Source organism: Oncorhynchus kisutch, linkage group LG3 (assembly GCF_002021735.2).
Source record: "Oncorhynchus kisutch isolate 150728-3 linkage group LG3, Okis_V2, whole genome shotgun sequence".
Classification (NCBI taxonomy): domain Eukaryota; kingdom Metazoa; phylum Chordata; class Actinopteri; order Salmoniformes; family Salmonidae; genus Oncorhynchus; species Oncorhynchus kisutch.
The window spans coordinates 38,314,806-38,336,369 of NC_034176.2; the positions used below are offsets into that span (position 1 = coordinate 38,314,806).

The following is a 21,564-nucleotide window of genomic DNA, read 5'->3' on the forward strand; positions in this document are numbered from 1 at the left end:
CAGCTCAGGGGACAGTAAATCAGGGGTCCAACAGTAAACTCTTCAGCCAGTGACACAGCAATACTCTAACACAAAGCATAAGTATACAGAGAGTGTGTGTGTGTGTGTGTGTGTGTGTGTGTGTGTGTGTGTGTGTGTGTGTGTTCATGGTTCAAAGCTCAGTGGCCCCACTTAACATTTACAAACTTAACTTCAACATTTAATAAGTTGGACATGACTCAGCATTGCTGCATTAAATAAAATAGTTACAATTCTGTTTGGTTGTTAAGATGTATTGTATTTTACAGACAAATGCTCTTTATGCAACATCAGCCACTGTTTAGCATTACAACAGCACACTTGCTTCCATTTTTTGTACCACTCTTGCTCACATTAGTACAGGGGAGGAGAATTCAACAACTAACAATTAAAAAACAATCATATTCAAAATGTAAAGCTCACTCACTAATCTGTTCTATAGCCAGCTGGGTTGTATAACGATTAACATTCGATTGATCACTAGAGTATAGCCAATCTGATTAGCAATGTAGGTTTCACGTACAACGTAACTTCAGCTCTTATGTAATCCTTCATGATGAGAGCGACAAAAATGGTACATGAATCCGGTCATGTAGCATAAACACTCTTCAGCTCAACACTGTATGTTTTGTGTCCCAAATAGAACCCTATTACCTTTAAAGTGCCCTATTCAAAAGTAGCGCACTATTGGGAATAGGGTATCATTTGGGACGCATGTTGTTGTATATGAAATTGCATATAACAAACTATGTGCCAACAGTGTTTTAGGTACAGTAGTTCAGAGGAGACTGCAACATGTGTACAAATCAACAAGTTGAGCGTCTTTTGTAAAATGAGCAACATTTTCAAAACCTATTCAGATCATTTCAAATCCTTGTTATTATGATCATAATACTATAGCAATGAAAGCAGTGAGTAACTACAAAGGGACATGATCCAAACCTGTAGATGAGAAATCACACTGAACACATACAACAGAAATATGCATAATAATGACTTTGAAGTATACATCCGCCCTATGAATTACATCAAGAAAAATAACTATCCATCCGATGAATTACTGTTGCATTCTTTCATTTTTGTTTTAGCTGGATGTCTTTTCTAAACATGTTCAAAACAGTGCCTATTGTTCAGACCAGTAATTCATAATCCCCTGCTTTCCTATGACATTTAAGATGCGTCCCAAATGGCACCATATTCCCTTACGTGCATTACTTTTGTTCAGACCCCTATGGGCTCCCCTTACTTGTACAGTACAACAGGATGTTAAACATGCATGCTTAATGTACCAGAAGGGCTTCCATACCATAACACATTCTATCCACATTGATGTCCTGTGTAGTTGTGAAGTGCTGTGCCTCTGCTGGGAGGCTTGTGTGTGGTGGATAGCTATGCAGCACTTTGACAGGTGTCAATGGTTGGACGTGAGTGATAAGATGCAGTGTTACACATGGCACAGGGCCAGGAAATGATGTCTTACAACTCCTCCAGATTTCTCCTTCTCCCTCTGGGTGGCCAAACCACAACTCGTGCGCACACACACAAACACATACACACACACACACAATAGCCTGACACAAAGATATTTTCATAATCGTCAGGGGTTTTGCCATTACAGTAAAACTCATGTTATTCTCATCTGTACCTTTCACATGTTTTCAGAGTGGTTTCTCCCATTTGATACATTATTTGGAATTGATAACCTAGTATTCAAATAGGAACGAATACCATACAGATGTCTTACGGTAAATGGGTGTGATATTGGTTCCTTCCCAAATAGCGGACCCTATTACCTATTTAGTGCACTACTTTTCACCAGCGTCCATAGGGCTCTGGCCAGAAGTACTGCACTACATCAGAAATGGGCTTCCATTTGGGCACTGAGGATAGTTTCAACCTCTCGGGATGGTGAAGAGCTGTTCCACTCTCTGAAGAGCATTGGTTGGTCCCAACAACAGAATAAGAAAACAAGGGCAACAGAAACTCAATTGAGGGGCAGCCTGACTTAAGAATGGATTGACTAAGAGCAAAATAATGGAGGGAATGGAACAGAAATGCAAAACAGATTTACAGTACATCCTCAGAAAAGGGTGGATACAGTATGCACACAGCAATGACAGATTTGATATTTTTTCAGTGGTCATTGTTGTCGGTCATGTTGTTTTGCACTGTGAACAACAATCTCCATCTTATGCATTACGCTTCTGTTGTTGGGATCTATGTAGAAGAAGAATTCCTCTCATAAATCCGCCAGTATACTCTGGGACTGAGTTAGCAGTCTCATGATTGGGTGAGTTCACCCATTCCACACACTGGGTTGCCTGGGCTTCCTGTTCCTAAATGATGTACTAAGTCTGATTCAGGGTCCTCCTGGCTCTTTGCTGCAGTGCTTTTGGAGTGGATCTTGCCAATTTCCTCCAGAGCGCTTGCCAGAGAGTCCAGGTCACCAGTGTCTTGGTGTCGTGCCTCCCACAGGCTCAGTATGACCGCAGAGGGGCTCTGTTGCTTAAGAAAATATGACAGGTTTCTGTAGGGAGAAGGGGGGGGAACACTTTTGGTAGACAAAGTGGTCACAGCACACTTAGCAAAGTGAACAACACTGTTGTTTATAGATTTTTCGTCTCCTATGAGATACAACTCTGTGTTTCAGCACAGCACTCTTTCCACATCTCAACAGGGAGGGACTGACATGCAATGCTAGTAAGTGTGTATCTGAGAAATGACATACTAGACATGATAAGAGATTTCTTGAAATATCAACGTTAGTAAACTAGTCAACATTTGAGGGGGGAAAGGTCCATGTCACATTCGGACTGAATATGTACTGTAGGCCTATGATAAACACTCTGTAGTCCTATTGGGTCGTTTGGGGTATCAACTTGCAATGTGTGTATTACAGTAAGCCATTAGATCCAGTGGAGGGCAGTATTTCACTATAAAACATTGGTTTACCCGTCCCTGCCAAAAGCATCACCCTCTGTGAATGCAGTCATTTCTGTGCCATCAGACTCAATTAAAATCAGCTTAACATGATAAGATATAATGTGAGGACAGCTGATTGGGCTCATTTGGAAGCCCAAAAGTCTCAAATACCTTCTGCTGTTTGTTCAAGTAATCATTGAAACATTCAGTGAGACATGATAGACAGTTGGGCTACATCTCAAATGGCACCCTACTACCTATTTAGTACCATGGGGCCCTGGTCAAAAGTAGTGCACTACATTGGGAATAGGGGGGTATTTGGGATCACAGCCTTGGACACTCACCTATCTAGATGGAGTTTCTGGGCTAAGAGCTGCCAGTCCTTGCCCTTGGCATTGGCAGTGTCAAAGGTGGCACATATCCTCTGGCGGATGGAGAGGGGAATTTTGAAGGCTTTGGGCCCTGCCTGTGAGGTGACGGTGCAGTCCGTCTGGGTAAAAAATGGGACTGACTCCTTCTTGCTCTACAGGGGAAAAACAGAGCCAAAACACAATGTCACAGGAGTCAAGTATAATTAAAAAACTATTTTATTTAACAAAAAGACTGTTAGGATACACAGGGCCATCAATAAGTCAGCTCTCATTGATAGCATCTAGCTACCCTCGGTTTTAAAAAGAAGCATAGGATGCATCCCAAATGGCAACCTATTCCCTATATATTTCACTACTTTTGACCAGAGCCCTATGGGCCTTGGTCAAAAGTTGTACACCACAGGGAATAGGGAGAAACAACCACTGCAGACTCCTGAGAACAGGATGTTCAGCTAGTGACAGCAGAGGACACTGACTTCACTAAGGTTAAATAAAGGTTGTGTGGATTGTGGAAGTAAAATGTCATTCACACACGGAGAGCCAGGCTCACCTCCGCCACGGACGTATAGACCTGCAGAATCTGCTCATGACCTTTGACCTGGCGCACGCTGATCTTGCAGGAGAGCTGGGTGGTGGTGGGGCTGTTTCTCTCCAGGGAGAAGGCACAGTGCAGGGGCTTCTGATTGCTGCACCACACTTGGGAAAAGGAGAATTCCTGCAGCCAGGCACACAAAGAGAGAATTATGTATGGAAGTAAGCATTTGTACTGGGGGGGTTCAATTCCGACTTAATTCTGATAATGGATGTCGGATCGCGGGCTAAATATTACACACAATATCCGAGACCGAGGGAATGACGAACGGGAAAATTATTGCCTTTGATGTTTAATACATTTCAGCAGTGGGCACCTCTGTAGGGAAATCCGTGACCTCCTGCACGCTTCCATCTTCCATCTCTGCATAATAAAGTCACCAGTAAACAAGTCACAGTGATGGGCTACCTCCCAAATGGAACCCTATCCCCTATATAGTGCACTACTTATCCTCTACAGGATGGGTGTCCCTAAACTGGGATGGTTGTTGCTAACGTGCACTAATGTGACTAGAATGACGTTGGTATACAACAGCCAACTTTCCGGGATATAGACATGTCTTATATGGGCAGAGAGCTTAAATTCTTGTTACTCTAACTGCAGTGTCCAATTAACAGTAGCTATTACAGTGGAAAAATACCATGTTATTGTTTGAGGAGAGTGCACAACAACAACAAAAACTTTTATCACGGCAACTGGTTTGATACAATCACCTCTGAAGGTAAAGCATGTGCTTACATTCAGTAATCTTGCTCTGAGTTGTCATCCTGAGGGTCCCAGAGATAAAATGTAGCATAGTTTTGTTTGATAAAATCTATTTTTATGTTCAAATGTAGGAACTGGGGTCTACAGTTTGACCCCACTACTGTCTCTGGCTCCACACCCACCCCGCCAGGCCATCTAGATGTGTGATAGTTAGTGTATAAGCTAATGATCCACCATGTATGACATTCCTGGGAGTGTGTAAACCGAATTTTTTTATTACCATAGCATTTTTGTATGTTCTCTATAGTTATGTACTTGAAAATATATCAATTGACCAAACTCCTGGCAGACTTGATACAAAATATTATGCAGTAATGTAATTCTTCACTGGATCAGCCTGAAACTTTGCAAACACACTGCTGCCATCAGAATTACACCTAGACTCCAATCAATGTATGGCCTTTCTCTTGCATTTCAAAGATGATGAAAAAAAATATTTTTTTGTTTGTATTATCTTTTACCAGATCTAATGTGCTATATTATCCTACATTTATTTCACATTTGCACAAATGGTATCAATAATATGCAGGGTACCCTAGTGGGGCGGCAGGGTAGCCTAGTGGTTAGAGCGTTGGACTAGTAACCGGAAGGTTGCAAGTTCAAACCCCCGAGCTGACAAGGTGTCGTTCTGCCCCTGAACAGGCAACCCACTGTTCCTAGGCAGTCATTGAAAATAAGAATTTGTTCTTAACTGACTTGCCTAGTTAAATTTATAAAAAAATCATTGCTTCAGGTCCTGAGCTGCAGGCAGTTTGACTTGGGTGTCATTTTAGGTGAAAATTGAAAAAAAGAGTATGATCCCAGTGGGCTCTGGTCAAAAGTAGTGCACTATATAGGGAACAGGGTGCCATTTGATATGTAACCATGGCAATAGGGACACTAGCAACAAAAAAAAAACGAGTCTAGTGTGCCTAAAGAGAACTTAACCCCTTAGCTTTGATCATCTGATCTTCCCCGATGTGGGATGGATGTGTCAGATAATGGTGCACAGGGGAATGATGGACGTGGAGAGGCCAGGTACTCTAGCAGTAAAATAAAAAATGAAAAAGCTAACTTGATGTATGGTCCAGGCAAGAGCCATTACTCTCCAACTGCCCTTTGAAAGGGGGAGGTTCATAGAGGCAGTCTCCTTCCAAAGATCATCATAAATAAGCCAAGAGGAGGTGTCTGTCTGACGGTCTGTGTGAGACACGCTACCCTACTTCCTCACCCCTCACAGATGTATGGGGGCAATGCAGTGTGCACACACAGTTACCAATAAAGGTAAACAACCTCCTGTAAGAATGGCAGTCTGGTTGTAACCAAACATTTTGTTAACCATCTGGCAATTAATAACACATACAACTTTCTATCAGTGGTGTAAAGTACTTTTTAAAAAATACTTTAAAATACTAATTCAGTGGTTTTTGGGGGTATCTGGTCTTTATTATTTATATTTTTGACAACTGTTACTTCACTACATTCCTAAAAAATAGATATATGTTTCACCATACATTTTCCCTGACACCCAAAAGTACTCATTACATGTTGAATGCCTCTGATCTGGTGGACTCACTAAACACAAATGCACCGTATGTAAATGTTGTGTGTTGGAGTGTACCCCTGGCAATCCATATATTTATAAAACAATAAAATGGTGCCATCTGCTTTGCTTAATATAAGGAATTTCAAATAATGTATACTTTTACTCTTATTTTAGAAATTACATTTACTTTTGATACTTAAGTATATTTAGAACCAAATACTTTTACTCTAGTAGTATTTTACTGGGTGGCTTTCACTTTTACTTGAATAACTTTCTATTTAAGGTATCTATACTTTTACTCAAGTATAACAATTGGGTACTTTTTCCACCACTGCTTTCTATGCTAAGATTTGCAGTTTCTGAAAGTCTTTAGTGCTCAACACTTTAGGGTAAGGCAGAACAAGATAATGTCCCTATCTGGAAGTACCAAACAGTCTACATTTGTACGCCAAGAGAGCTTTAACAATACCTGACATCTGGTAAAGAGTTTGAAGTTCCAGTTTCAACAGTTTCTGAAATGATTCAGTGCGAAACGCTTTAGAGTAAGGCAGAAGTCGATAATGTCTTACAGTGTCTAGTTCTGATTAGACTGACACAATTCTTCCTGAAACTTACAACTGACACAAGTCCTGCTAAGACAGAGACGGTCATAACATGTACATCATAACGTCTACATCTCTAAGTAGTTAAAGTCTAAAACAGTTACCTGGCACGTAGTAAAGGGTTTGATGCTCCATAGAAATTGTGGGACATCCTGGATGTAGACCTGGAGGCTGAAGGTGTTCCCTCTGAAAGGCAGCATCTTAGGTTCCTCCAGGAGCTGTCCTCCTCTACTGGTCTCTGTGGCCACCACTCCCTGGAGGGAGTGAGGGACCGGAGAGTCAGTCGGCCAGTTCTCTTTATCACCACAGTTCACTTCTGCTTCCAACCACAAATCCTCACAAAACCTGATCATTTTCTAAAGTCAAGAGAAATTACATGAAATACTAGAAAACAATTCTCATTAGTAGCCAGCTATATTAAATATGGAACCACAATACAAGATTGAAGTCTCAATTTAATGCATTGGATGAGCATGTATCGGCTAACATCCATCCCCAAAATTGTATTTGAAATGATGAAAGTGCCTTTTGATTTGAGGCTGTAAGGTATTCATCTGTCACCATTGTTCTGCTCCTGTGGGACGTTTAATGTATGAGCGGTCTATTCTCAGACATCTCACTGCCAAAGAGAAGCGACAAAAGAAACAGAGGGATGACTAACACCATGCCACGCTGACTGCTTGTGACTGTTTGTTTGCATTTGTGTTAGGGCTGTGACGGTCATGGAATTTTGGATGACGGTAATTGGCCAGCCAAATGACTGCAGTCTCCGTAATAGCAAATAAACATCTATACAGTGAATTCTGAAAGTATTCAGACCCCTCGACTTTTGCTACATTTTGTTACGTTACAGCCTTATTCTAAAATTGTACAAATATTTTTTTTTCCCCTCATCAATCTACACTCAAAACCCCATAATGACAAAGCAAAAACTGGTTTTTTAGACATTTTGCAAAAATGAGCTCAGGTGCATCCTGTTTCCATTGATCATCCTTGTGATGTTTCTACAACTTGATTGGAGTCCACCTGTGGTAAATTCAATTGATTGGACATTATTTGGAAAGGCACACACCTGTCTATGTAAGGTCCCACAGTTGACGGTGAATGTCAGAGCAAAAACTATGCCATGAGGTTGAAGGAATTGTCAGAGAGCTTTGAGACAGGATAGTGGATAGTACAGATCTGGGGAAGGGTACCAAAACATTTCTGCAGCATTGAAGGTCCCCAAGAATACAGTGGCCTCCATCATTCTTAAATGGAAGAAGTTTGGAGATCTGGCCACTCGGCCAAACTGAGCGATCTGGGGAGAAGGGCCTTGGTCAGGGAGGTGACCAAGAACCTGATGGTCACTCTGACAGAGCTCCAGAGTTCCTCTGTGGAGATGAGAGAACCTTCCAGAAGGACAACCATCTCTGCAGCACTCCACCAATCAGGACTTTATGGTGGAGTGGCCAGATGGTATCCACACCTCAGTAAAAGGCGCATGACAGCCCGCTTGGAGTTTGCCAAAAGGCACCTAAAGGACTCAGACAATGAGAAACAAGATTCTCTGGTCTGATGAAACCAAGATTTAACTCGTCACGGTTAAGCATGGTGGTGGAAGCATTATGCTGTGGGGATGTTTTTCAGCGGCAGGGACTGGGAGATTAGCCAGGATCGAGGCAAAATGAATGGAGCAAAGTACAGGGAGATCCTTGACGAAACCCTGATCCAGAGCACTCAGGACCTCAGACCCTAAGCACACAGCCAACACAATGCAGGAGTGGCTTCGGGACAAGTCTCTGAATGTCCTTGAGTGGCCCAGCCAGAGCCCAGACTTGAACCCAATCTAACATCTCTGGAGAGACCTGAAAATAGTTGTGCAGCAACACTCCCCAGCCAACCTGACAGAGCTTGAGAGGATCTGCAGAGAAGAATGGGAGAAACTCCCCAAATACAGGTGTGCCAAGCTTGCAGCATCATACCCAAGAAGACTCGAGGCAGTAATTGCTGCCAAATATGCTTCAACAAAGTACTGAGTAAAGGGTCTGAGTACTTATGTAAATGTGATATTTTCAGGCTTTTTTTTTTTTCTTAGCAAAAATTTCAAAAAGCCTGTTTTTGCTTTGTCGTTATTGGGTAGTGTGTAGATTGATGAGGAAGAAAGAAAAAAAAATCAATTTTAGAATAAGGCTGTAACGTCACAAAATGTGGAAAAAGTCAAGGGGTCTGAATACTTTGATATTTTTTCAGTGGTCATTGTTGTCGGTCATGTTGTTTTGCACTGTGAAACGAGACGTTTTACTCCGTTCAAAATCTGTCCATGAAAATAAGTAAGTATTATTTTTTGTGTTGAGGCCAATGAGTGTCGAATTTGGTCAACAGAAAAATTATTATTTGCTAAGTGAGGCTTATTTGATCGAATAGAATTTAGGTTGTTGCGAATGCACTGATATACATGGCATATCGGCAACTTACCCAAAAACAACTTTATATCGGAGTTGTGCCTGCTGTCATGACATAGATAGAGGACTCATCATGGATATAACTCATTTTAGCATGGATATTACAATTGAGGGCTTCCACAATTTTAAAGAGTTGGGACTTGTGAGCTAACAGCCAATGAGCTGGGAGAAAACAGCCAATGAAGAACAAGAAAATTGACAAATTTAAAATGGAGATAGCCTCAATGGCGCTGTCCATGCTGTCACAGACACTATAATGGCACAGACAAGCATTTTGCTACACTCACAATAACATCTGCTAACCATGTGTCTGTGACCAATATAATTTGATACAAAGATACAAAGATTAGTCCTCTATTTATCTTGGCCTGTTCTTCATACTCATATCTGTGCTCTCATTTGCTAGAATGGTCCCACCTGATCTCACCTCCTCCCGCCTCCCGTCTTTGAGGACATGCATTTCCATTGTTAGAGTGGTCACTTGACTATCTTGTCAATCTAATAGAACATCTTTGACCCATAGGAGCAAAGCAGGAAGCACAGTACAAGCAGGAAGTAAAAGCAGGAAGTGTACCCATCAATATGTGCTGTGATTTGTTGATTCAACTCAAGTGACATTACAAAAAAATACATTCCATTACATGAGCCACATCAGTTATCATTTGAATTAACATTTAATCCTATCCGATCAGATAACCTGATCTGCAGGACGAAAGTTTTCTATTAAAATCCAATTAAAATCCATAAAATAATTTTTAGGATACATTATGGCCATTTTCTTTGACCTTTTGAGAAATAACACCCTTTCAATGCTACATTTCCTCTTCCCATTCCATTAATATCAGCATTGCTTGAGCAAATGGTATTCCTCTGTAATTCTGTAATCTGTATTCCCTATGCAGACTAGGTTGTGTGCTAGCCCCATCCTCATATTTTATGGCAACTGAAGCCAGAGTAAGAGCTACATTTGGGTACATTTTGCACTGAAATGACATCCTTAATATTATTATCAGGAGCATCCTGTTGATCTAAATCTAGGATATGACCGGTGATTGACTCTGTCCGTCTATAGCCAGAACTTGAACAACATGAAGCAGAGTGAGTGTGATTGTAGCCGACAGAGACCCAGAGGACAGAGGGGGCTGGCATCTGCTCGGCAGGCTGCGCTGGGGACGGATTCATAAACCAAATCCAAAAAGCATTTTAAACCCAGCTGTCAGTGACTTCTGGTAAATCACAGGAACACAAGCAGGGGCTGAGTCACTCCTGAGGCCTATTCTGTTCTGATCACTTCTGTTGTGCTTTATGTCTCTTGGGTGAACTGAGGCAGTTGATTTCCCTGATGCTAGATGATGAGATATCAATACAGACATTCACATGCTTTATTGAATTATATGACCGAATGATTGGAAGGCTAACCCGTAAATATCCATGTTTGTGAGGGACTTGATTCTCTTCTATCATCTGCCGCCTAAGCACTGCCATCAATACTGCGATTCAGATGATTGCCCAAGAGCAAACTGCAATCAATGAAAAGAATGAACCAAGCAAAGGAAAACAACGTGTGCGTATGCATTATGCAACCACCAGGAAATACACCTATTATTCAACAGTATTTCTTATATTCCACTGCTGACAAACAGGCATTGCGTGACAAAAATGGATGAGAATGACCTAATCTCAAATTGACCCCTAATAGCTCTACCTTGGAAGATCCCCATATTGCTTATACCAATCAAATCCTCTCAGATCTCCACAAATGCATAGGGCATATGGGACGATTTATGGTGCAGAGCACCTTCCTGTTTACCTGAAAGGCGTATGGCGTGTCGTCCACACAGTACACTCGGAGGCTGTAGTGCATGGGTGTGGCCCCCATGCTGCCAAACACTGCTAGCTTCAGCCTCTTCACGGCTGCCTGAGTGAGTGGTTCACCAACCAGGGCGTAGGAGCCAGGCTGGTCCAGCAGCAGGTGGCAGCTACTGGAGTCCATCAGGCAGTAACAGAATGTTGACTCATCCTCTACTGACATCACTTCCTGTGACAGGGAACACAGAACACAGGCCGGTTGGCAACAGAGGATGATAAGACAATTGCATGAAGCATCATTACATTTGATTACATTGAGAAGAAATACTATAATTATGCAATTGTGCTATGTGTGGATGTGTATTTGTTCAGCATCTTTTATAGTGTTGTGTCATCATGGGAGCATTTAAATGTTTGGTTCAATGAATATAATTGAAGTGCTTTTATAAATGGGTTTCCGAGGTAGATGAGATGGTAACATCTCAGAACACAGATCAGTCATCATGAACAACAGCAGTAGTTGAGAAATCCCTTTTATTATTTTAATCTACAATAATGAAATCAGTCGTTTTTATCATCCCAGCCAGCTACCATAATTATATCCCACATTATCTCCCTCTAAAACAGCTGTGTTCACTTCAAATAAAATAAAAAACAGCGAGAAAATTGGAGACATACAAAGCTATATCATTTACACAAATGAGAAGTAATGAAGGGCCAAGGAAGGCGTGATGGTTAGTAGCTACCAATTTCGCTGTCTCTTGTTATTGCGTGTTGAACCTTTGGTCGCAGAGTCGGTTAATGAGATTCAAGGCTTAGCTACAGTATGTCAATTACACACCTGTACCATCCTCAGCTAGAATGACCTCCAGGAAGTCTGCAGGGTATGAAATCTGCAGCGGTGAATGTTGTATATCCAAGAGAGATTATAGACTCTGTCCCAAATGACACCATAGGGCTCTGGTCAAAAGTAGTGCACTACATGTGAATAGCTATTTGGGATATACCCATAGAAAAGGGCAAGAGACAAAAATGGTGTATATGAATGGTGGGGTCAGGAGGCAGCCCGTAATTGAGACAAAGATCCCTGCCACCCATTCCCATTGTTTCCTTGCCTGGGGTAAGCAAGCCAGTGATACATGCAAGGACTGCTACAACCTCTTGTATAGTTAATTGCCTTACATAGGGCACACAGCCCACTCCCATTGGTTGTAACAGCATTATATAGGACAGAGTGGGTGCAGGACCAAATCCAGAGGCTGCTAATATTCTAAATAACAACCCTGTTTTAATCACCGACACCACATAGCATAACAGCCGGGGGCAGAACTACAATATTCATTATTCTGACCCCCTGTTCAGTCTGCCAAAACGTGGTCAGATGTACAATTATATTACTGCCTGCCTGGAAATGCTCTTAATTATTTTATTTTACACTTGTTTTGTTCAAAAACACATTTTCATGAACAAATAATTCTAAGTGAGGGAGGGCATTGCCTACAGAGCCTCTGGGTTGTGTATTAACCTCTTGGGAATGTACAATAAGTTATAGATTGTAGAAAGCTCTTTTTTAGACAACAAAATAATATTAGACATTCCGAAGGCGAACAGTACACACGGGGAAAAAAAACAAGAATGCTGAAATATCTCAACTAAGCCTACTACTAGCAACTTTGCATGAGAAGAAACAAACACTATGGCTTTAGGGTGTAGGCCATAGTATCTTAACAACGGTGTTGAGAAATACAAAAGGTAACAAACCAAGGTCTAACAATTACTGAAAAAGCCAGTGAGTGGCAGGTAGGCTGATTCACGTGTCTGTTTAGTGAACATGTCCTGAGAAGTGGGAGGTGTTTAGAAAGCAGGGCAGGCAGTGGCATCACAAATGGCACCCTATTCCCTATATAGTGCACTACTTTTGACCAGGGCCCATAGTTAAAAATAGTGCACTACATAGGGAAAAGGGTGCCATTTGGGACACATTCGGCGAGTCCAGGTCAGATGGGAGGCCATTTCCATGACTCTTCCCCTGATTGCCTCACGTCCACACCCATTTCAGTATGTCCATCCAGAATCCACCAATCGATACTTCCGATGTCTAATGGGCCCTTTTGCCCTGTCGTTACCCCGTCTGACTGACACAAGCAATGTGTTTTCTCTGCTATTACATGCTGTAATTGTTGTGTTTTTTCTCCAGCGCTCTCAATGTTATTCCCCTCAGGCAGGCTGTTGTTCCCCTAAAGCAGGCTGTTGGATCCACAGTGACCGTAAGCCTTTGAGTTAGTCACAAATGGCACCCTATTCCCTATTAAAGTGCAGTACTTTTGACCAGATCCCTATGGGCCCTGGTCAAAAGTAGTGCACTATGTAGGAATTGAGTGCAGTTTGGGACGCTTCCTTTAGCAATGCCCTGCTCCACACCCTATGCTCTCAATAGCCTTTTCACACTTTAGACACACACATCTCAACAGGCACATCACAAATAGGCTCGCTGGAACATTGTCCCTCCCAAAAGAGAGATACAGAGGTCAGGAAATTAAAAGAGCTGATGGAACAAACTGTGTTGAGGTGTCAAGGGAAAATACAACCTCTATCAGGGAATATCTTTGACCAGTTGAAAACACACAGGGTTATAGAAGAAAAAATAAACAATAACATAGGGCCTACCCAAAATAAAAAATACTATAATGTATACTATGGTAGGAACACTATGGTATTCACTGCAGTGTTATTTCAGACTTTACTGTAGTATTCACTGTTGTGTCTGAAGTGTGAAAAGGCTATTGAGGGCAAAGGGTGCGGAGCAGGGCATTGCTCAAGGATGCATCCCAAATGGCACTTAATTCATACATATGGGCCCTGGTCAAAAGTAGTGCACTTTTTAGGGAATAGTATACTGTAGTATTTACTGTACAGTATACTACAGTCTGCAAAAAAACATTACTGTAGTATTTCCCAAACAGTTTTTGATTTTTGATTTATTATCTTTGACTTAAAACTGGGGGGCTTTCTCCTAGAGGAAACCTACTGGAGAAATACTAAAAGAGCACATTTTCGGGTAGTTCAGTTTCAGCTCTTTCTATAACCTGTAGGAAACACAATATATGGTCTATACTTGGCATGTGGGTTTCTCATTTAAAGATGGCACAAATTGCAGTATGGGGGAGGGGGATGGGCAGGGTATATGCAAATGAAATACAGAAGTATTTACTATAGTAAAGAAAATGTTTTGCATACATTTCTGTATTATTTAATGGTGTTTTTTGTCGATAATACTAGTATTTACTATAGTATTCTACAGTATACCACACAATTATATACTAAGTACTACACATGATCGAGGTAGTATTCTATAGTAAACTGTAGTATTTTCTTATGTGGGTGGACTCGGTCCTGGACTAAAAAATGCAATCTGTGTCTGAGTAACCGGCCCAGAGAGCACAGAGGTTATGGTTAAAGGGGCTTCTCTTACCTCCCAACTGTTGTCCTGTGTTTTCCTCTTCAGTTGGATGTTCCAGTTCTCAGTGTCAACCTCTGCACAGTGAGCTATCGTCATAGCAACAGGACTGGAGAGGTCTAGGCCTCGAGGACCATAGGTGACCTCTGGTCCTAGTAGGATCTCACAGCCTTCCTCCGTCTGGAAACTGAAAAACACTAATTGTCGTTGGTTCATTCTGAAAAGACGCTATTCAACTAACTGTAGCTACAGGTATAATGTATTTGATAAAATGTGGTCAAATATTGAATGGAGGGGGGGCCTTCCGGGTCTAAGGCACTGGGTTCGAGCTCAGGCTCTGCTGCAGCCGGCCCGCGACCGGGAGGCTCATGGGGCGACGTACAATTGGCCCAGCATCGTCTGGGTTAGGGAGGGTTTGGCCGGCAGGGATATCCTTGTCTCATGTCTACGGCGTTTCTTCCGACACATAGGTGCGGCTGGCTTCCGGGTTGGATGTGCGTTGTGTCAAGAAGCAGTGTGGCTTGGTTGGGTTGTGTTTCGGAGGACACATGGCTCTTGACCTTCGCCTCTCCCGAGTCCGTATGGGAGTTGCAGAGACGAGACAAGACCGTAACTACTACCAATTGGAAACCATGAAATTGGGGAGAAAAAGGGGTAAAATAATACAAATTTAAACATAAAATAAAATATATATATATATATATAATAAATAAAAATAAAAATATATTTAATGGGTTTGCAAATTCAAGGTACTACTAAACGAACATCGTTTAGTAGTACATCGTTATAAGACTAAAAACAACTGAAATGCTAATTCTACATAATCGACTTAAGACATGAATCTATTCCCCATGCAAAACGGACATATTTTAGATCGTGTATGTTAAGGGCTTGAGTGTGGACCAATAATAGTCTTATAAAGGGATCTGTGTGCCGGTCGGTCGATGATGAATTTGCATATTCATCAGCCTTGTGTTTATCATCTTGGAGTCATTATCTTTCCATCGCTCCTTGTGGTGGTGCTGCATGAAACCAAAGCAATTCATGAAGGAAAACGAATGAGGGCGGTGGACAGTCATGCAAATTCACAAACAGCATAAAGACACAGAGAGCAGCCTGCAGGTGTTTGGTTCCCGGATTCCCTGCTAGAGACAGAGTCATAAAGTCAGAATATGATTTACCTTAAAAACGGATGGCGTATTCATTAAAAAAGGGCTGACAATAAATAGCATCTTCAGGTTGTGTTGCCAGGGGGGGTAGGAAGGGTAGGCGGTTGTTTGAAAAGGCCAAGGAAGATCAAGGCAGTGCAGCGAAACGCCTTCGCAAAGCTCTCTAAGCTCATATCAGTCATCAAAGATCTGAGAACTGTGAATTGTCAAGATTTCCTCCACTGAATAAAAACTGATTTAGGCTATATCCAGATCCTTGAGTGATTGAGCGAGTGAGTGAGGTGGAAAGTTCACCGCGTCAAGATGCAGTGTGACTTTAAACAAATAACCCAAGGCATAAACAATGACAGAAATAATATTGTGGCAGATGAAAACTTGATTATTTCAGTAAGATTGCCACATACAGTACCAGTCAAACGTTTGGACACGCCTACTCATGCAAGGGTTTTTCTTTATTTGTACTATTTTCTACATTGTACAATAATAGCAAAGACATCAAAACTATGAAATAACACATATGGAATGATGTAGTAACCAAAAAAAAGTGATTTAACAAATCAAAATATATTTTATATTTTTCAAAGTAGCCACCTATTACAGTACCTTGATGACAGCTTTGGAGGTGTTTCCAAAGCTGTCCTTGATGACACCTTAGGTGTGTCCAAACTTTTGACTGGTAATGTGCTCTAGTGTGGATTGCCCAACAATGGTTAAGATCTTTCATGATTCACTTCTCACAGTCAATGTATACTGTACAATACAGACACCTTTCAGACTTCCCAAACATTTTCAACATCTGAACCAGTCAGTACATCTATTCATAAAACATAATATATATGTTTCATTTCATTGACTTTCAGTTACATGATTGTGAATACGCTAGTAAAATACACTAATAAATAGCAATAAAATATGTGATTGCATATTCAGTGCTGATGATGACTATTTCTATTCATATAACCTTCACCTCACAAAGTTAACCTGTTTTATACAGATGAGAGCTCACTGCTCACGTCAATCACCGTGCTGTTTTAATAGTAGCCCTGGCTGGTTTTTGAATGGTCCAGCGAGAGTTCTGATGATCCTTTAGTCAACAACGAAGAGCCTGATCACACATTCAATGGCAAGAGTAGCTAAGCAAGGAACAGATTAGCTGGACTTTAAGTAGCTGCCTACCACTTATGACTGAGAGGAGTCTAGAAGCAGCAGCACCTAAAAGAAGAAGTGCCTCTGGCTCTTATCCTGGCTGAGTCCAAAATGGTACCCTCTTCTGTTTATAGTGCACTACTTTTGACCAGGGCCCATAAGGCTCTGGTCAAAAGTCGTTTGCTATATAGGGAATGGGGTGCCATTTGGGACGGACCCCTCTCTTTTTCAATTCCACTTGTCATCATCATGAAGGGTCCTGTACCAACGTACGGCTCGGCTTCCTCCCTGGCCCTAGATGAGGTGCATTACTCAAAGTGACTGATGACTCACTCTTCAGGGACTGGGGAGCCATGCAAAGTGGCCTATTGGGCCACGACGCCACAGAGAGAGCGGAGGCAGCGTGGGGCTTAATAAATGCACACATTAACATGCTCCATTAGCTTCACCTTTATTTGCTTGTACTCTCCTACCTGCCTGTCCAACTGGGTTTTTGTCCATTTTTTAAGGCGACGCATAGGCACATGTTATGGGCAGAGAATGGGGACATTCATCACATTGGTACCGAAGAGTGAAAGCTGTACGTTATGGACTACAATTGGCTGCACATACCAAGCTATGATTTAATGTTTCATCTTTCCCTTTTAGCCTCTCTCTTTCTCGAATAAAGAAATGTATACAGTTAAATTAAACAAACATTTACATTACTAAATGACATCTTTGAAGTATTTGTTTTACTCATGAGCTCAAGAGAATGAGGGATACTAAGATATAAACTGGACAACCATATGTTCTCCCTGTGGCATTCAAAATTAATGCTATGTTGAAACCATTACAATAGTTCCTGCCAGAGACAGTCAGTGACATCCCACCTGCAGATCGAATGGACAAATGACCCGAGGGGGCTTAGGAGAGCTCACAAATCTTTCCAAAATGGCACTCTATTCGCTATATACAGTAGTGAGACTACTTTTGTCCAGAGTCTTATGGGTCTTGGTCAAAAGTAGTCTCACTATAACGGGAAAGGGGGCACAGCCACAGTCTGTCCCTGTGGGGTGTTATTGAGGCTAACTAGAAGGTACAGTGGCCGGGCGGGGGAGCCATGTCATCCTCAAGTGGGTGAGATGTATTGCACAGCCCGGCCATGACCGCATTCCCACACCATCTTGGCAGAGCCAAACAGAAAACACCTGGCATCCAGAACTTCAGCAAAGAACATTTCGAATGTAGGTCCAAACAGGTGGCTCTAGCTTTGAAATACCAACAGATCTTTTTTTTTTGTTAGACCAACACCAACTCAAACTCCACACATCAAAACTTTACCTATTTGAAGTAAGCTAGACTAAATGAATCAAGACTACATTGAGAATAAACCCACATTGCTCCACATGAGCTGCAATTTCTTTGTTGCACATGAGAGATCAAAGCTGGAATATCACCTGCGAGGTCACAGTGGAAATGATCAGCCTGATCTTGCCACCTAAATGATTCGTGTAGAGAGTGCTAGATAATCTGTGGTGCTCGCTGGGGCCATCTGCCAGAGACCTCCGTATTTATAACGTTTTTAACTCATGAGGCTAAAACAGGTGAGGAAGGGTGAACAAGTAGCATTGTTCAGCTGATAAAGAATGGTAAGGCTTGATGATGAAAGATGAGGAAGTAGAGAGCGACTGACATACAGATAGATGGTCATGAGATCTGCTCTCACCTGGACTCTCCCTGATTTATCACCATGCACATCTCCCAGGAAGTGTCCTCAGTGATCGCACCATGGGGAACCAGCAGGCTGACTCCTGCAAGACACAACAACAGAGTCAACAACGATAACAACAAAACACTAAAGACATCTTTGAGATGCCTGTATATACTGTAGTTGAGCATAACACGGATTCCTTCTATACTGAACACAAATATAAACGGAACATGCAACAATTACAAAACGATATTAAGTTACAGTTCATATAAGGAAAGCATTCAATTGAAAGAAGGAAATGAGGCCCTAATCTATGGATTTCACATGACTGGGTAGGGGGGCAGCCATGGATGGGCCTGGGAGGGCATAGGGCCACCCACTTGAGAGAAAGGACTAGCCACTGGGGAGCCAGGCCCTGCCAATCAGAATTTGTTTTCCCCCCACAAAAGGGCTTTATTACAGACAGAAATACTCTTCAGTTTCATCAGCTATACAGGTGGCTGGTCTCAGACGATCCCGCAGATGATGTAGCCGGATGTGAAAGTCCTGGACTGCCATGGTTACACATTGTATGCGGTTGAGGCCGGTTGGATGCCACATTCTCTAAAACAATGTTGGAGGTGGCTTATGGTAGAGAAATTAATATTCAATTCTCTGGCAACAGCTCTGGTGGAAATTCCTGCAGTCAGCATGCCAATTACACACTCCCTCAAAACTTGAGACATCTGTGGGATTGTGTTGTATGACAAAACAGCACTTTTTAGAGTGGCCTTTTATTGTCCACAGCACAAGGTGCACTTGTGTAATGATCATGCTGTTTAATCAGCTTCTTGATATGGCACACTTGTCAGGTGGATTGATTATCTTCATATGGCTGCAGGGGCAGTATTGAGTAGCTTGGATGAAAAGGTGCCCATTGTAAACAGCCAGCTTCTCAGTCTCAGTTGCTAATATATGCATATTATTATTAGTATTGAATAGAAAACACAAAAGTTTCCAAAACTGTCAAAATATTGTCTGTGAGTATAACAGAACTGATATTGCAGGCGAAACCCTGAGGAAAATCAAAACAGGAAGTGGCTTCTATTTTGAAAACTCCATGTTCCATAGCCTCCCTTTGCTGGATTTAAAGGGATATGAACCAGATTCTTCAGACATAGTTTCAGGCTTTTATTTTGAAAAATGAGCCAGAACGATAACATTGCGTCAAGTGGTCACATGAGTTTTGCTCGCGCAACAGCATTTGGGCAGCCATTGCTTTTCCCTCTCCTACTGTGAAAGACATTTGCGGTTGATATATTATCGATTATATATTTTGAAAACAACCTGAGGATTGATTATAAAACATGTTTCTGTGGACCTTATGGAAACTATTTGGAATTTTCGTCTGCGTTGTCGTGACCGCTCTTTCCTGTGGATTTCTGAACATAACGCGACAAACAAACGTAGGTATTTTGGATATAGAAATAATCTTTATGGAACAAAAGGAACATTTGTTGTGTAACTGGGAGTCTCGTGAGTGAAAACATCTGAAGATCATCAAAGGTAAACAATTAATTTGATTGCTTTTCTGATTTTCATGACCAAGCTTCCTGATGCTAAGTGTACTTACTGTTCTGTCGTGCGATCGATAAACTTACAAACGCTTGGATTACTTTCGCTGTAAAGCATCATTTCAAAATCTGACACGACAGGTGGATTAACAAAAGGCTAAACTGTGTTTTCCTATATTGCACTTGTGATTTCATGAATATAAATATTCGTAGTAATATTTATTGAATGTAGCGCTATGCTATTCAGCGGTTGTTGATGACACAGCCATAACAGGGGTATAAGCAAATTTGTGCACACATTTTTCGTGCTTATGGAAAATTTCTGGGCTCTTTTATTTCAGCTCATGAAACACGGGAACAACACTTTACATGTGCCTTGCTAAACTATTCTGACCCCTTGGAGTTCTTCAGATTTTATTGTGTTACAAAGTGGGATTAAAATGAATTTAATGGTCATGTTTTGTCAAGAATCTATCAATAAAATGAACATCCTTATTTCCTTATTATACATCCTTATTAACTAAAATATACTAAAATATACTGTAGTTGTCGCATAAGTATTCACCCCCTTTATTAAGGCAAGCCTAATTAGTTTAGAAGTAAACGTTAGCTAAGCAAATCACATAAATTACATGGGGTTGACATGATTTTTGAATGAACCCTTTCTCTGTCCCCCATACATAAAACATCTGTAAGGTCCCTCAGTCAAGTATTGAATTTTAAGCACAGATTCAACTACAAAGACCAGGGAGTTTTTAGAATGCCTCAAAGAAGGGCAGTGATTGGTAGATGTGTAACAATAACAAATCAGGCATTAAATATCTCTTTAAGCATGGTCAAGTAAATAATTATGCTGCAGTGCTTGAGGCGTCCCTACAGATCCGGGTTTAATCCCAGGCTGTGTCACTACCATCTGTGACCCGGGAGTCCCATAGGGCGGCGCACAATTTGCCCACCGTCGTCCGGGCTAGGGGAGGGTTTGGCTGCGGGGGACTTTAGTTGGCTCATCGCACTCTAGTGACTCCTTTGTGGCGGGTCGGGCACCTGCAGGCTGCTTCGGTCGTCAGTTGAACGGTGTTTCCTCCGACACAACAGTGTGGCTGGCTTCCGGGTTAAGCGGGCGGGTGTTAAGAAGTGCGGTTTGGCGGGTCATGTTTCAGAGGATGAATGACTCGACCTTCGCCTCTCCCGAGCCCATTGGGAAGTTGCAGCGATGAGACAAGATCGTAATTGGATCGCAATTGAATATCACAAAATACATCCCAGACACATCAAAGACACAGTCATCCTTCTGAACTGAGCTGTAGGACAGGAATGAAACTGCTCAGGGATGTTACCTCGAGGCCAATGGTGATTTTAAAGGGTTCGATGGCTGTGAAAACTGAGGATGGATCAAAATGATTGTAGTGACTCACAATAATGACCCTAATGACAGAGTGAAAAGAAGAATATAAATAAATATACAGAATAAAAATATTCCAAAACATGCATCTTGTAT

At 41.7% G+C, this 21,564-nt stretch overlaps 1 protein-coding gene and 1 non-coding gene across 6 annotated transcripts in view; both read right to left on the reverse strand.

Moving 5' to 3' along the window:
* Positions 1 to 21,564, reverse strand: part of unc5db (unc-5 netrin receptor Db) — a 217,520-nt gene that overhangs the window by 600 nt on the left and 195,356 nt on the right. For all 5 annotated transcript variants that reach the window (XM_020474537.2, XM_020474523.2, XM_020474518.2 and 2 more), the window contains 7 exons: positions 18,529 to 18,613; positions 14,521 to 14,692; positions 11,050 to 11,277; positions 6,900 to 7,049; positions 3,862 to 4,026; positions 3,285 to 3,463; positions 1 to 2,545 (listed from right to left, as the gene is read on the reverse strand). The exon at positions 1 to 2,545 is cut by the window's left edge and continues 600 nt beyond it. In XM_020474537.2, the coding sequence (XP_020330126.1) occupies positions 2,299 to 2,545; positions 3,285 to 3,463; positions 3,862 to 4,026; positions 6,900 to 7,049; positions 11,050 to 11,277; positions 14,521 to 14,692; positions 18,529 to 18,613 (1,226 nt within the window). In that variant the 3' untranslated portion in view covers positions 1 to 2,298. The remainder of the gene's footprint in view (positions 2,546 to 3,284; positions 3,464 to 3,861; positions 4,027 to 6,899; positions 7,050 to 11,049; positions 11,278 to 14,520; positions 14,693 to 18,528; positions 18,614 to 21,564) is intronic.
* LOC116371902 (U7 small nuclear RNA) lies at positions 14,050 to 14,102 on the reverse strand. Its single transcript, XR_004209064.1, has one exon. It is a non-coding gene; the product is annotated as a U7 small nuclear RNA (small nuclear RNA).